This window comes from Mesitornis unicolor, unplaced genomic scaffold (assembly GCF_000695765.1).
Source record: "Mesitornis unicolor isolate BGI_N332 unplaced genomic scaffold, ASM69576v1 scaffold28747, whole genome shotgun sequence".
NCBI lineage: Eukaryota > Metazoa > Chordata > Aves > Mesitornithiformes > Mesitornithidae > Mesitornis > Mesitornis unicolor.
The window spans coordinates 5528-23482 of record NW_010194791.1 but is presented as its reverse complement, the minus strand read 5'-3'; the positions used below and the strand labels follow the sequence as shown (position 1 = coordinate 23482).

At 39.8% G+C, this 17955-nt stretch overlaps 1 protein-coding gene across 1 annotated transcript in view; it reads right to left on the bottom strand.

Annotated features, from left to right (window-relative positions):
• Positions 1 to 309: 309 nt before the first annotated feature.
• Positions 310 to 17955, bottom strand: part of LOC104543342 (E3 ubiquitin-protein ligase RNF130-like) — a gene marked incomplete at both ends in the record, with an annotated part of 23165 nt that continues 5519 nt past the window's right edge. Inside the window, 2 exons of the mRNA XM_010187926.1 lie at positions 310 to 560; positions 14083 to 14277. Coding sequence (XP_010186228.1) covers positions 310 to 560; positions 14083 to 14277 — 446 coding nt within the window. The remainder of the gene's footprint in view (positions 561 to 14082; positions 14278 to 17955) is intronic.

Genomic DNA, 17955 nt, shown 5'->3' with positions numbered 1-17955 from the left:
GATACAGCATGCATAATTCAGCCAACATAGAATTTATCTTCCTCTTGGACTTATACTCATTAAAACCCAAATATTTTGCTTCAATTCTATTCTTTCCTGTCATGTAATATGATCTTGTACTGGTGCTGCACAGGATGAAAACTCCTTGCTATAAAAAGATCGCTGTCCAGGAACATGCTCTGCCTTGGAGCAAAGAGGTTCTGAACACTGATGTTTGACAGACATTCCTTAGAAATGACCTGTTCTCTATGGAGAACCATACACAGAAATACGACCTCCAGAAATTAAACAAAAAAAAAGTCCCCTTACCTGATTCCTGTCACGTGCACTTGTGTACCTGATCTTCTGGATGAAGTAAAATATTAACCATGCTGAAGAAATGATCATCAAAACAATGAATGATATTGACACAAAGACCAGAGAGCCCCGACTGAAGTTTTTTGGAGGAACACGGGACCCCACTGCTATTGCCATCAGGACAGAGATATTCTTTTCCAAGTAATTCAGGATCTCCTTAACCTTCGATTCTGTAATCATGACAGCAACAATGTCTCCAGTTCCTATAAAAAGAGAAAAATATTTAATTTACATTTAAAATGAACATGCCACTCACAAGATTTTCCAAATGCAAACCCATTTGACACGATAATTTAATGTAAGCCATCTATGGCACAAGGAACACGCTATTGGGCACTCTACTCCTGGCTTGTCCTTCAAACCCAGTTTTGCAAATTAGGGCATTGACATGCAAACTGTCTGCAGCTCCACACACAGTAACAGGTCTCTACTGGTGGTTTCCAGTACTTCCCACATGAGAATTACTGTGTGAAGTCTGAACTAGCTTTAAAAAGTACTTTTATTCCAGATTTGAAGCTGTGAATACCTAAATAGGTAACTCACAGAAAAACACTTAGAATGCTATTGCTAGAGTGGTCTCAGTACACACAGCACTGTGTACAAGTTGCTTTGGAGTTATGCAAGTTCCCCTGCATGGTTATGAGGCTTTCGGATGCCACCAAGGTTGTCAAGGACCTGTAAACCACAATTCCAGCACAGAAGCAATAAAGCCAAATGTCTACCTACATCACTTCGGACAGAAGCGAAAGTAAAGCAACTTAAGTCTGGCTACAGAGTAGAAGAGAAATTAAAAAACAAAACCAAAGCTCGGCAGAAGTTTGAGTGCTGATCTTACACCCGTACAAGAACACACTTGATAAGATTGCAAAGAGGCTGTCAGCTCCATCAGCACCACTTGGAATGTGTAGCCCATCTGACTTTCATAGTGTCCTGCCTCTAGACTGCCTCCTGTCCCAAAGAGAAAATTCTTGGCATGAGGATAATGAGAAAATTAAACCATAAAACTGTGGGAAAAGAACAAAATCACCTGCAGAGCAGAGAGCGCCTGTATTTTAAAAGCAGAGGCCCCATAAAAAAGTAGATCTTGAACTCGGGGCATTTCTGATCTAAGTTCAAAGCAAGCAAACTTACAGGAAAGCCAAAGCCAGAAAGAAAAAAGCCTTATGAGTGCCATTTTTATTCATCCAGGTCTATTTGCTTCCTATACTAAAACTCCTTTCAAGACCTATTTTCAAAATGTGTGCAAAGTCTGCTCATCTGTTTGCTCCATCTGCTTGCTCCAATTCACGTTCTCTCAGAGAGGAACCGTATAATCCAAGCACCTTCAGCACTGAGAGTCTGGATTTATAGTGGATTTAAGTCACAGAGAACCTGCTGTGACAGTGAAGAGAGAACACAAGGTCCTATTTTAACGCGAGGAATTTGTTCAAAGTCTTTTAATCAAAATCTGATTTTTAAGAAGTTGCTGTATCCACGAAATTAAGTCGGAGACCCAAAAGAGCAGCAGCTTTGAAACCCAGGGCACAGTAAGTCAGGGTGACAGACCCAGACAGCTACATAATTTTCCAAAATGGAGGCTTTAATAGAGTTGTGTAACAGTTCCAAACATCTCATTACTCTTTCCATTCACCATGCCAAATAACTTTTACCATCACTATCCACAGTTTTCAGAGCAAGCTCCCTAAGATGAGTGTTGTGGATTGTGCTGACAGAACTACTCAGAAGAATCAATGCTGATAATTTCTGAAATTAAGATTTGCACAATAATTTTTAAAATATTCCACCGCCCCAAAATTGTTTTCCCCAAGAAATTTCAACTTTAAAGATATTCATACTTTGTCCTAGTAACATGAGTAACACGAGTGGGAAAAGAATGTTCAGTGTTTCCTTCTGAATGAACAACTTTGAAACAAGTGTCACGGTAACTTAAAAGCTTTGAATAGCAACCAAAACCCAACATAATTTATGAATACAACTTATTTAATCACTAGTACACCACAGACTCACATGAGGTCAAGTTTAGCCCAGCTCTCCAGAGACACTTCAGTTTGAGATGTACTGTACTGAGTTTGGTTTCATGCAAGCTAAACAAGATATTTAAAAGCAAAGCTCAGAAAGAGAGTAAAAATCCAGCACTTGCTTTATTTTCAGAGATCAAACCCTGCAGCTCAGATGGTGCAAGAACAGTTAAGAGCAGAGAATTTACACCACTTGATATTACCCCCAGGCTTCATTTCTGGTCTTTACATATAAATCAGGTAGTGAAGAAAGGTGGGAAAGGGTGTTGGGGGGGGGCTGTATTTCCCAGAGCACAGATTCTGCAAAGCTCCCTCGGTAGGTATTTATTTGCACCCAGGAATTATGTTAGCATCAAAATATCAGCTAGAAGCACTCAATGTAGTATTCTGACATGATTTAGTTATCTGCAAAGCAAAGCTGACTCAGATCTTCCAATATCGGTCCAGTTCTGTCTGAATCAAAAGCTGAAGCGTCTACCTATTCCCTGCTGCCCAGGGAATGTGGCAAAGCTGACAATCTGTCACGCATTTTATAGGAAGCCCAGCACAAAGGGAACCTCTGGCATCACTGCAAAGTGATTTGCATTCCAAACGACTCAACTGGGAACAGCCAAAGTGCTACTGCTGCTGCTGACCCTGTGAGAGCCAAGGAGAACTGCAGAACAGAAAAATAAATTGTGCCTGTTTAAAATACTGAAGCTCTGTGGAAACTGGGACTCGGTTCATTCGTATTTTTGTTAGGGGCATCACCCGAAATAATTTTAGCAAGAGCTCTCTGAGAACAACTGGGGGCAGGAGAAGACAACGACTCATTTATTTTAAACACCTTCAAACCTTGCATTTCTGAAACTTAAGCAGAAAAAAGATCCTCAGGTGAACACAGAAAGACTAACAGTGTTTGTAAAAGTTAGAATATGGTCTTACTACATACTCTTACGAAAAGCAATACTGTCCTCAGCCAAGAACACAGTATCCAGAGATAGGAAGCTGGAATGCTAACTAAAGCCAATGGACTACACACAACCATAGACGACAAGCTAGGACAGAGGGTAGGCATAAGATAAATATTGACGCCTGTAAATATAAATCATTTAATTGCTATCATCCAAGCCCAGACAGCTCTTTCTAGCTTGCAATTTTACTGTGTGTATGCTTAATTAGGAGAGTCATACAAGTCCATGTACGAAAAGGGATGAAATTGCAATTAATAATTAAATCTGTGTAATATTACATTGGGAGAGGAGAAGAGAGGACTTAAAAGCTGCGAAGACACTAAAACCAAGATGTTGTTAAAACCAGAGGTTTCCTGTAGAGCTCCTAAGGAAGCTGCTTTGCTCTCTCACTAATCCATCCACATGTACTAGCAATTTTAGAAGAGGACATTTAGAAAGTCAACAGAAAGTCATCTCAAAGAAAAATTACTATTCTTATCACTAGCAAATAATTGTTTTGTTTTGTGTTTGTTTTGTTGATTTTTGACTACTAAATGTTTGACTGAAGCTCCAAATACGGATAGCTATGGCCAGGACACCAAGCTAAAGACAGGCATGGTTCAAAGAGCAGACTTCATGCACCTTCTACCCATCTACCATCCCTTGGAGGATGCAGGGAATGGCATCCTGGCAAAATGCAACTGCCAAACTGCTGATATTTATTTATTTTTTATTTAATATGGGCTTGTGAACAGAACAAGCAGCTCTCTGGTGAATACTGGGGGAGAAGGACAGGAGAGAGAATTCCTCCTGGGCATCTGAGCAACCTGGCACCAAACTGCTACTACTGCTGCAATGCCTCAAACCACCTTCTTGCAGACTGGGGAGGGCAAAGCCTGAGATCTCATCTCAAGTGCAGCAAATGTTGGACCACCTGTAAGTCATGCTGAACTATTTTGATTTGATGTAGCAAGGTTTACTGAGAATCAAGTCAGATACTCATAATAAAGGTTAAGACTCTTCTAATGGCAGATACTTTCAGTTAAAGTCATTGTGATTTCCTAAGTCTTTGGTAGTGCCTGCTGATGCTGCAGACACAGCATGAAGCAGACAGACTGCACTTGTCTCATGCTCGTGAAAAAATACTGTTCTCTTTAAAGAGCAGGCAATATTTAATTGTAACTGAATCCTTCTGAATAATTCTGCTGGTAGACATTTCAGAGTACTTCCTTTAAAAAAGGCAAAGCAAATCCCTACTTTCCCAATAGAAGTAAGGAATGGTGTAGGCTGAATTCAGGACACGATTCCGACACTGAAATGCTGCTGCCTGTTCAACTGCAACAACTGGAACATAATAATGATAATGCAATTGGAAATAAAACTGCCCATCTTCACAAAGCAGACTTCCCTGTTCTTCTATTAAATTCTGTAACTGTATGCTAAGCACATAATAACAGAAATAAAATCATGGCAATGCACACTATTCAATACTCAGGAAAGGGATCAGTCCTATTACTGTGAGCGACAGTAAGTAACATTAAGTAACAGTGAAACCACTCCAACAGAATTTGGGAGTCCACAAAACGTCAACCAAGAAAACAGGAAAGCACGAATGAAGTGCTATGGTTATATATGAAGTTTGAGAGACTGATCATGAGTTATGTGAAAACACCAGAAGACATCTGAGCTGCAAGGGAACAGAGGCAGAAGCAAGAATTACCCCTATGAGGTAAGGGATTTAGTCAGAGGACATAATCCACAAGGTGAGGCGATGGAAAGGAAAAGGCACACTGAACTGTATGTAAAGCAGCACTGCTAGGAAAGGTGGGCTTGGGGAGGACAGCTTTTAAATATAAATTCCATAGTACTTATCATTTGAGAAAATACACTAATTATTCAGGTACCTTAAAATTTCAGTCTGATACAAAACGAAGGAATTTGTTGTGAAGTCTTGCATTCTAAAGCAGGCTTTGGGAAAAGCAGACACCAAGAGGAAGAGCCTTGGCATGTCTTCAGTGTGATTAAAACAGGTCTAGCCGCACATATTTTTATTTTGGTCTAATCAGAAAGTAAACAAGAGCACATCCAAGCTGTCAACACACAAGTGCAATCTCAAGAGTAAAATATGTTGTTTGAGATGTCCCAAATCAAATACTTGTGAAAACAGGAAAAAAACCTCAACCATAATATGTCAGTTATTTAGTTCTAAGCAAGACAAGAATTTAATGCAAAGAACATACATCAATCTTAAAATGAGACTGGATAGCGTCTTAAAACATTTGTCTTCCTATTGCCTTTATACTATTGAAAATGTCAAATTGTCTGTATGTAAACATTTAATTTAGGATGCCCATTTTGTGTAGTGTCAGACACTAGAACAGATGTTACAAAGCTACCATGAGAAAATTGCAAAGGACAGCAGCGTGCGAAACCGTTACCTAAAGGTGAGGCTGTCACAGGATGCATCAGATAAATATAACCCATGGCACAACGCGCTGTCCCAAAACATCAAGCAGATATTTGCAGAAATCACAAGCCTCTTTGCTATTCAAACTTATGCCAAAAAAAAACCAAACCTGAAAAAAACCCCCACCTTCTGAGGTTATAACTTGAATTCTGACTGTCCACTTAACAGGACAAAGAAGCAGATATTCAAGTTCAGCGAGGAACAGGCTTCTATGAATTGCAATCCAAATACAGTCAATGTGTCTGAAGAACACTCAAAACTTTTTTTGCATGAAAAGCTTCAACAGATTTTACTCTGCCAAGCTAAGAAAGAGCACTGCACTATGCCCTCTAAATATGATCACATACACTCATACACTTCAGTATTTTGCAATGTACCTCACATTCCTGTACTGCTAATAGACATGTGATGGACATCCACGAAGTTCTGCTCCTTTATGAGAACAGGCATATGATTGAGCATGACTGAAAACCAGAAACAGCAAGAGTAGCTTTCCAAAGATGGGCGTGACAACTGACTTCAAAACAAATATTAAAGCCTAATCAGATGCTTGTTGCAGTAGCTTGTAGCACATTAAATTACTAAATCAACAGGTGATAAATAATTATCTTGTAAGCAGAAATGCCTGTCCTACTTCATTAAACAGGAAACCGTGCCTCAGTATAATGCTCTTGTCATTCTTTTACATCAACTTTATAAATTACCATGACCAACAGTTCCTAAAAGCAAAATGAGCTAAAGGGCAAAATCAGTTGAGAAAACTGTTGGGCCATATTTACATTACAACTGCTGACACATTATTTCATAACCCAATTCTGACACTTGGGGAGATGTTTCTTAAGGAGACATCTGCATAAGATCAAAACAGGTAGTCACAGCTAAATCCTCCTGCTTCATTCACAAGTCCAAACCACGCCGATACGCGTTAGATAGTGAAGCTACGTCCCGGCGCCTCCTCAAGCTTGACAAGGTCCATCTGTCTCTCTGCTGCATCCAGCGTACCCTGCTCAAGAAAACCAACAGTCTTGCAAAGATACAATTTTGTATTAGCAAACAGAAGAGAGGCATTGCACTCGCGCTTCACTGCAGCTCATTTCCTCCCCATCAGTAAATCATATGACACCAAGCACTGTGACAAGAATTAGATCCTTCTGTTAAGCTGTAAGATGCACCCACTGCTACTCTAAGCCTCCCACAAGTTCCTGAATCTCTGCCACACCTTGATTTTTGAAAGCAAAAATATGCTACTTGAATCCTTCTGATAGGCATGGGGAGGGCAGGTTCATGGCTGGGCTGAGAAGGGGGAGCACCAGAAGGGAGAATTGACACATCTGGCACCAGAACTGCAGCAGAGTTCACGTCAAATGGCACGGACACTGGGTTCAGGGGGCTGGGTTTTGTTTGTGTCCTTGTTCCCACCTCCCACTCCCCCACATTTTTGACTGCCTTGACAATTACTTAGATCCCATTTTCCCTTTCTGTAAAAGGACTTTTCTCTCCTAGGAATGATATTTATATCACGATTTCACACATTTCCAAAATACATTAAGTCTCTCATTTCAAAAGATATTCCTGCTTATTTGAAACAACCTTTCTTCACATATACTTCTTGCATCTGGATTTAACACCCAAGTACTGATTACAGTGTCACATTTTTTAATAACCAATAATATTAATGTAATGTAGACCTTACTGGTCCATTTGCCAATTTAAGACATCTAGATTTTGACAACTAAAACTCTCCATAATCTTACATTCTGTAATGTGACCAGATCCTAATAGGTGGCTTCCATTTTGCTCTTTCTGGACAGCAGTTCGTATTCCCACTAATGGAAGTTGGAGCTAAAACACCCAGGGATTTCCAAGGGTAGTCTGTCATGCTCAGGTATTTTCTCCTCTCTACAGACAACTTCCATACAGATCCAGCAATCTGGACAATCACTGCAAACAAATTCAGCAAAGCACAAAAAAGAACCGGCAAGAGAGCCTTACCCAAGGACGCTACAAAATAGTTTTAGAGCTTCTTAAATAGCATATTCATAGATTCATATCATGAGTTTGATTCCACTGAATCCATAGATTTTAGAAATTACTCTGTGGCTAGAGTTCACACTTTGGATGAGAATGTAATTACTTACAGTCTCTAACAGTCCCATGGGCCTTTTCAGTCACAGAACTAATTACCCTTTCAGCTTGCTAAGGAAAAATGAGCTCAAGTGCTGTTATTTCAGTTGTGTATGAAGCATATACCACACAAATGCTGGTAAGAAGCTCTGCACAGCACTGAGGCTATGCCAGCTTTGTAAAGGGGTTTCCCTAGCTTATCTTGAAGAGACAAGCGCTTCGTTATGGTCCAGAATCTGTGCTTCAAACACACTCCTCTCCGCGTCTCCTTAAGTGACAGACACCATCTACTGTATGACATTTTCCTGATGGATACACCTCCCAGAAATGCAGCAGGAAACAGGATTAACGGTAATGCTGTTGACACTCATTCCCCACATGTTCAATTAGTAACTATAACCAATAAGCAATAGAAAAACTATCAAAGATATGTAAACTATGGTTAGACCATTGATGGTTTTGCCTTTTTTTAAAGCTTAAACTTCAATAACTCATGTCGCCTTCTTCACTAGTATTCCAGGGTAAATAAATAATAATAAATTATAAACAACAACACTGTAATACACAATAAAATTAGTTTTGAGCTGTGGATTAAAAATAGGTCTTGGTAATCCAGGGAAAGCTTCACGGTGGATTTGATATAGAGCTGAAATATTCACCAGCAAAATACTCTGCAACGCACCCTGCAATAGCTTTCAGGCATCAGTTCCACTTACAGTTGCATAAAGAGACATTTGTGAGAAGGCGGCAAGCAGCAGAGGAAGAGATGCGCTGCACGCACCGAGAGCGCCACAACAGAGACAGAGGTTTTTCGACTGCCGGATCTCTGCAGTCTGCTCTACCAACCCTGAATCAGGGCAAGACCAACAAACAGCCATTAGATAGCAACAACCCCAAATTACTTCTGGCCCTCATGCCTCTGACCCAGTGACCTAAAATAATCCACATAAAATACATTCGCTTTTATCACAGTTCAAAGCAAGTACAGACCTTGCTCGCTGTGCTAGCGTGCTTTTTAAGCGAATAGAGGGCCGTCAGAAACCCTCGTCGTGAAAGGAAACCATTTTTGGGAGCCAGTGTGGGGCAGGTTCCCCCAGGTACTGCAGCAGGGGAACGTCACCTCCTGTGCACAGCACAGATCAGAAACAATGTCTTGCAAAACCGAATGCCTCAGTTCTTCAGAAGTGCAACAAAGGCTGATCCTGATAAGGTGTTCACAGCTTGTTCTAAAGATTTCATAGATTTACCTGGATTGGGTTGAACCTCTGAGAAAGGTATTATATTAGAATTTGTTTAAATACTTCAGGAAATTTCTTCAGCACTGATAAACAGTGTTTATTGGAATCCAGCAACTTCATTTTGACACTCTTTTCTATATTTATCTTTTTCTATTTGTTCCATAAACTCTGAGTATGAAATTTTAACTTTAGAGGCTTGTCTTATATCCTTTTCTATAAAGTCAAGTCTAGATTAATAGAGAAGTTCAGTATAAAATTTAACTAGCTTGTTACTTGACAGGGCCATCTCCACCACACAAACGAAAAAAGAATTTAAATGCTCTTTTACCTGCATTTCCTTCCTATTCTCACAATTCATTATAAAGGAGACAGCTACTACATATTTTCTCTACCACACAGCCTTTTTTTACATTAGACAATATTTGTTCTGCTTTAACAGAAGTAGCAAGCAAAACCACTCATAAAACTTCCTTCCTGCCAGTGATATCATAGTCTAACATAACCTATGCTGGGAAAGATGTCCTTCACTTGGGTTGATAGAGGACATCTACAAGAATGTGTCCAGTAGGTCTATTTTACATGCTTACAGTAAAGTGTACAAGGATATACACAGAGTAAAGAAATAATGCTGCAAACAACATGAACAGATTTTTTTTTAATTAAATATATGTATATTTATATATTTAAAAAGTTCACCAACTCCTTAAGAGTCAATACCTACTTTAAAACTCAACTTGAAGTTGAAGGGGAAGAGACTACCACACAAGAAAAAGCAAGCTCTGATATTAGCAATACAAATTGTTCATTTGGCATGGTGATGACAGGCTGATTGAAGAGTGACAGCTATCCAGCCACCAGAAGGAATTTATATTCTTCCAAGTAGCATGCTGAGTATGAACAAATTTCCATACGATGAACATTTTCAAATGTGTGTTCAAGCATAAAGTAACTTGGATAAAATATTAATCCCATAGGTGAGAACTGCTTACTAAGCACTATTCAAAGGGAATCACCTCTCTGCATGTGGGCAACATCCATAAATCTATATAGTATTTTATTTATTTTTAGCACAGACATTGCCTAAGCGAGTGATTGTAATTCATGCAAATATCAAAGTGGGAAGCATGCAGCTCGCAGAGTGTGCATTACCAGCAGTTGCTGCTTTCCTCTCAGCTTCACTAGGAAGATAATATTCCTAAGATTTGGTACACAGCAGTATAAAAATTATGCTACAGTGATACAAAATGACAAAAGGTCTATTTTTACCTGTCTATGGAAAGAAAACAGAGTCATGAACATGGTCATCATAATACAGTCAAATAAGTGTCTTGTGAAGAACTGTATCAGGTTTTTCTGTGAGGGGTTTTTGGTCGTGTCTTTGGTAACAGGGGAAGGGCTATGGAGATGGCCCTTTAAGAAGCTACGTGAAAAGCTCCCCCTTTGCCTTTGTCAGACCCACCTCTGACCAGGGCCAAGCCAATCAGCACCTCTGCGAATTCATGGATTTAAGGGGGGTGCAGGGCATGCCTCTCTCTCTCTCTCTCTGGTACCGGCCCTGACCAGTGCGGCCCCAGGTGCGGGTGGCGCAGTCCTGGCCTTGCCCAGCTGGGCTTGGCCGGCCCCGACCAAAACTTAAGCTTAAGCTCCGCTGCAGCTTTCATCCCGAAAAAAAGAGAGAGAGCGCCAGGATCTCCATAACCATTGGAGGAGACCTGCAGCAGAGGAAGGAGTGGGGCCCAAGGAGAACAGCTCTGAAGAACACCAAGGTCAGTTTGAAGGAAAGAAAGGAGAGGGAGGAGGAGGAGGATGCAGAACCCAGGTTTCCCCTTTGCAACCTGTGGCGAGATCCAGGTCGACTGGTGGTGTGTGAGGGAACTGTGACCATGAGCAGACCCAGATTGGAGTTTTGTGGACTTTTTCCCCTAGGGAAAGGGGGCCACGTGGAAGCAGAGAGAGACACTGGGCTGAGGTTATTTTTCTCCTACTCCTGAGAAGCACGTGGTGGCAAGACCGACTGCAAACTCCCCCTCCCATTCCCCTACGCCTCAAGGCAAAGGGAGAGGGGGAAGGTGAAGGAACCGGGAACAAAAGCTGAGCCCGGGAAGAAGGGAGGGGTGGGGGGAAGGTGTTTTGATTTTAAGATCTGGTTGCATCTCCCATTGTTCTACTCTGATGTTGGTAACAAAATTGTTTTTTATTCCTTACGATGAGTCTGTCTTTTGCCTGTGACCTTTTAAGTGGTGAGAAGCCCTCCCAGTCCTTATTTTAACTAGCCCTTTTTTGGGGCATCGTGGTGCTCAGTTATGCACTGGGCCTAAACCACAACAAGAATGCATTTTTAAAATTATAGAGGAATACTGCACAGCACTAGACATCATATAGAGAGAAGACCAACTTGGTGGCTCGCCTTCATTTTCACTTTCTATCAACTCTAACTGAATCAGCAGCAGAACAGCTATCAAATACACAGGGTCAACTCCTCCCAACCTTTAGGGATAGAAAATACTAAAGAGAAGAGATGTAGTGCCCTGAAATCTCTAATCAGAAGATGATGTGGTCGTTCACCACCCAAAAAGCACACAAGCAGTGATATGGTTGAAAATGCAGAAAAAGGAAGACCAGAGAGTGTGTTGAATGCGTGTAAGACTACTTTACATATGACAGTGGTTTGAACAGGCTCATCACATAAGCATAGGTTCATGAATCTATATCCCATTTGGAATAATTCTCACTGTGAGGAATGCTGGATCGCAAACCCTCCCTGTGCTGAGGCTAACACCAATGGACTGGTCTACATCTCAGTTACACATACTTCCAGTTCCTACATTAAGCAAACAGGAAGTTACGTATAGGAAGCTCTGCAAAGTGCAGACTGCTAAGGAGATCCCTTACATGACCATAATGCAATCAAACAAAAGCTGTGGAGTGACATTCCTCTTCGCTACAGTGTGGTGCTAAGGTGGTACTTCAGTTTTAGACAATTACTTTTAGTTGGCTGCATAGTTTGAACACTAAGTCCAGTATCAATTTTAAGATAGTGCCTACAGCCCAGATCAGTGACACAGATTCCAGTGTACCAGGGACTGAGTACATGCAGCTAGAAATCAGTATCTCAAATACTCAAAGCTAAAATACACAGCTCCAGTAACTATATTTTTTTTTTTTTAAAGCTTGCTGTCAGAGTAAATGTTTGGAAGTCAACATGCCAAAGACAGCATTAGCTTTTTTCCAAACATCAAGTATCCAAACAGTTGACTCGCTGGCTTACAAGACACCATTCTACCCACAGCAGCTCTCACGTTTTGTAACTTGGGACAACTTCAACCTACCAGAACCACTGGACCTACTGACACAGTTTCAAAGGCAACACACTGGTCTTCAGAGCTGAGACACTGAGTCAACTAGGATTTTCTAATAAAAGACAAAACACCATCCCACTGCTGTGAAAACACCTGCCAGATCTAATAGCATTAAGAGAAAGAAGGTATTAAAATGGTAATCAAACGCATTATATGATTTAACATGTATTAGAGCAAACAACGCTAGAGTTGTGTTGCTATTGGTAGTCTTTTTCTTCTGTCACGATAAGGCATTCCAGGCCACAGAAGTCACAAATCATTGCTAAAAAGAGACTGCAGACCTTACAATCTTACAGGTATTTCAAAAAGAGATGAGAACTGAAGGTGTAAGCAGGTATTACATCAGAGAGCAAAGTGGCAAAAAACCCCAACAAACCACAAAAGGAAGGTGGTAAAAAAAGGGTTTCACTAGAGTATGGGATTTTTTGACTGCAGATTACTTGTAAATCTGAGGAAGGTGCCTAAGAGAAAAAAGGATAGTCAACAGACTTTGAATTGCTATACAGAGGTCAGAAAAAAGTCCCTGAAAATTGCTGTGGTAGACAGAATCGGGAAGGTCAAACCCCACTAAACCAGAAGAAGCCACAAGACATTTCCCTTGTTAAAAAGGGAAAGAAGAAACCATAGCACTCCTTTAGTAAAAGAATTTAATTCTAACTGTGTGACAATATGCAGAGTAATAATCAGGAAATTCCAGTTTCCAAGCAACCCCCTATGCTTAAAGAAAAAGGACTGAAAATATTCTAGGAAAAAACCCCCAAACAAACAGAAAAGCTAGCAGTACAGGCACCAAATACAGAAATATGCCTTTTCTGATTAAGCTAAATATTTCCAAATTGAAAAAAACCTTCAGGAAAAATAAAAAAATGTAGTTATCAGAATTGTGAAAATAATTTTTAACCAAGGAAATTCTTTATGTATGAGGCTCCCATTGGCTAAAGTAACTCACTAGTAACAGTGAAATTTTGCACAAGTAGCCCTAAAAAAGTAAAAACCTGTAGAAAAACAGACTTTCAGCATTATTCTAGACCAGCAATAGTCTAATTCTAGACAACTTAGAGGCAACTGCTCTCCAAATCATTAAGTTTTATTGATTCCTATGTGGGACACATCACAGACAGAGAACCCTCTGTAAAGTGCCATTAAAAAAAGCATGCAAGCTTAGATTCTGCTATGACTTAACATTTGAAAGCCCCACCATAACAGCCAGTTGTCAGGCTGCTTAAATATCCTTCAGGTACAGATGCTTTGTTAAATTCTAGACCTTTCATTATATGTTAGCTTTTCCTTCTTCAGAAAGGTTTGAAACAGATTGCTCCTAAGACCTTACCGATCCTTCCTCACTTCAAAACAGCCACATCCCCACTGCAGCTGAGGTGTTCCTCACCGGATGAGGTGTAAGCTGAAGGAAAATGTATTTTCAGAACTGTTGGCTTATTTCTCTATATTGCAAACATGTAAACATCATTAGAGAAGAGGCTGTTTCAAATAGCATCACTGCCAAGAGCTCTTTAGCAATAGTTTATATGGCAAAAGAGTACTCAGGCAAAAAAAGAATTACAGTACAAGAGATTATGTTTTATTTACCTTGATGAGTCATTGTCACAGGTTCTTCACTGGATATATTGTTGTAAATGACCACGGCTGTGGCATTATGTGAAGCTGCTCGCAGTATTTTCTCTCTAAATGTACAGTTTCCTCGCTGTAGTAAAGCGATCCACTGCTTGGTGTTTGGTGGAACTTGGAAACGTGTTCGAGGGTCACAGCCCAAGCGATCTGCAACTGAAATGGGAAAGACACTTACACAGGATTGAAAGTTGTTCAAACTAGCAAAAAAGAAAAAACCTCACTCCCAAGCTTTGCTGAATTACTTAACTGTTGTGCACTAGGAAGGCACTATCCTCTTGTTAATAAAGCCCAAAGTTAACTACATCTTATGAAAAAAAAGTCTTTAAATAAAACATCTTGCACATTGAAAGCTGTGACTATCTGCTTGAGAACTAGGCTCACTAACACAAGCTATTTTTAACTCTAGTGCAGCTAGAACAATAAATTTACATTTGAATCAATACCTGCCGAGAGGCTGAAAAAAACATTAGAATATGGTTCATATCCTATAGGCATTTATGAAACAGCTGTTTATCAGTCCATCTGGGCAGTATAACTTTTTTTCTTTCTAATGCAGTCATAAATATCACTGCAGTGGGAAGTATAACCAACCAAAGGAGTCTCTGAGAACAAGATTTCAGAATGCTCTGCCATGTGCAGCCTACTGTAAAAAAAGGACGATATTAAAAGCTGATCTTGTAAAACCCCAGCAGCCAACAGCAGCTTTTTCTGTACGCACACATTGTCTACAAGGAAATGCATTCAAATTCACAGCAAAACAAATGGGTTTTGCAAACATGATGCAGTCAAGTTGTCAGCTAAACCGGTATCAATGCTGTAAAGGAAGAGTAACAGAAATGGCAAATGCCAGCTGTCTGAATTCAACAGCATGCAAAGCTCTTCTTTTGTCCTTTCTGGTGCTATAATGCATCCTGGAACAACCCAAACTCCCACAGAGCTATGTACAAAAGGCACAAAACACAACACAGAAGATAACTTCACAGTACAGCAGCTGAAGCTGATGAAAGATATTTCTATTTACACAACTGGAAACACGCAGCTTAGTCTGATACACTGGTGGTATCATTAAAGGATATTAGAAATTCAGAGCCAACAGCTACTTACAATACAAACGTATTTACCCTTTCAAATGCCAAGAGTATATTTGGCTACTAAAAATGGTTGGGATAAACAGTGATTTTTCATGACATAAACAAACAATTTATTTGCATAACAGCCCTGAAAACATTACAGATCATAAACACAATTCAAATGAATTGTCTCATAAAATGGAAAGTGAGTTCTTCAGCACAGACTGCAGGATTTCAGCAAAAGGTCTACCCCAAAAACCACCCAGTTTAACATATTAGCTGGAAACAAAACAAAAGATCTTTTTAAGCATTCTCAGCTTAACATAGCTCATGTTAAAACCTGTAACAAAGGAGACTGAAATAGCTAAAGGCTCTTTTCTGAAACAAGAAAGAAAATCTTTTGCCTGCCTGAAGAAAAACCAGTGCAGATGAATCTATATTGTGGCAGTCGTGCAGGAAGTCATTGCATCTCTTAATTTGGACAAGAAGTGCCTCTCCCTGTTCCCCTGGAAGGAGGGTGGGGAACCAGATAGAAGCACATCCTTTTCGCAATTGTTTTTCAAGGCTGTATGAGACATTTCAGACATGCAGGGCTATTTGCTGTGGTTTGGTATTTGTGCTTTTGTTTTATACAGGGATCAGGGAAAATCTGAACTGTAGATGCCTGAAGCCAAATTTTAGAGTGTTTTCCTCCATTTCCTTGACATTACTACTCGAATCCCTTTGGAAATTGCTAACCACACAAGTTGCTTTGGAGCACTGGTGACAGCCATCATGAACAGCAATGATCACAGGAGTGCACTTTCTTATTGACTGCACTTTTGTAGCTTCTCTTTGTAGCCTTAAATGTAAAAAAATAGTACATTTTTTGAAGGGAGTCTAGTCCTTTTTGAAAATGTGATAGAACAGTAACACTGCACATGTGCAACCAACCTTGATGTCCTCTGTTAAGATAAAAGCGGTTTACTGTTTAATGCACACTTCCCCCTTGTTCAAAACACTTCCACTTAAAAATGCAGGGGGGGGGAAACACCAGCAGACTGTGATAGGAAGTTTCTCAAAGCCTTCAAAGCTAAAAAATCCCATCCTTCTCCAGTGAAATCAGATTCAGTGACCTCAGGTGTGATACATCCTTTGAAAAATACCATTCAATAAATGGCCACAATTCCACAGAAGCTCCTCAAACTGCCAAAATTAACTCTGAAAGTAGACACTATGTACTTAAAATATATGTGATGGATGAAAAGCAGTAATCCTATGGATTACATAGAGCTTGCTTCAGTACAATCATGTTCAAAACTAAAACATCAAGTGAAAACAAAAATGGCCACAAAAATAAGGCAATGGGCTATTAGAATGAAAAATCATAAAAGCAAGAGGGACCTTGAAAAGGGAGGCAGCATTCTCAAAAGTCTGCTATATAATACAGTTTTACAATAATTTATGTAGGCACCTTTAAATATGTATGGGCTTGAAATTTTTAGCTTAAAAACCAACAGAGAAAGTAGTAAGAGATAACAGAAACTGCATCTGTGGGAAAAGTAGTACAACATTTCTACCACTGTAGAGATCAAAGTCTCTCTCAGCTGTGGACTGAGCTATGCAATGCTACTGGATAAAGCAACAGGATTAGGAAACAAGATATTAAGAGATAAAAGCTTTCCAGATATAGACCAACAAACACCACTCAAATGCATACAGCACATTATTCCTGACCATGGTGAATTCAGTATGTCCCAAGGAAAATTTAACAGCCAACAACATTACTTTAGCACTGTTTAAGTAATACAAAAACATTAAGTAAAGCCTGGTTGTTTTAGATAAACCAGAACTGAGTAACTGCAAACCACTTGAGATTCAAGGAAAAGTCACAATCCACTTTCTTTACATTATCATCCTATTTACACCACACAAATGCTAAGTAGTCTTTTAACTAAATAAAGTTCAGGAATAGTGGAAAGTCTTGAGTTTTTCTGCTTGTCTTCTCAGCAGACTTAATACACTCCAACATGAGAGAAAGTCTTGCAATCATGGTCACCTTTCTAACACGGCGAGCTGGTTAAAATAAAACAACTGCTATACACCTAAGGTGCCAGGCACACTAGTTGGCATTGTGAGAGACAGATAAACCAACAGTGTCAGCAAGAATTATCAATAGCTCTCCATTATCACACCATCTATGCTCTGTTGTCCAAAGTCCAATTAGGACCTAAAAGACTGGGGCTTGCAAGTATTACCTGGATGATGTCCAAGCCAGAATGAAAAGCATCTTCATATTAAATTAAGGTTATTCTAAAACAAATCACTTGCACATAAAAAGATATGATCTGAAGTCACTCAGGTAATTTCATAATTTCAGAAGCTATAAGCATACAGAAAGCTGTCTCAGTATATTTCCCTATAGGTGTGCTACTCTTCTGGCTAATTTGAAATAAGTTATTTACTCTGCTTTTCCTTTCTCCATATCTATTCACGTACCATGAATGTGCTGGAAAAAACTCAATTTTCTATTAGGAGTGGCATCCTGCTGGGTCAAAGAGCTATGTACAACATTGTTGTAAATATCTTCCTTCCTACCGTAAAGCCCCAGCACCACAGTAGCGCCTCATTACAGAAGGATCAGCTGTGATTTAAGTATCTACTGTTAGGCTGCATGTTTGTTCTCAACTTTAGGAGAGCTTCAGTTTCCTGTTGCACAACACACAGGACTGCTCAACTTGCATATAACCATTTCTCTGTAAGCATTTTTTTAAATTCAAGA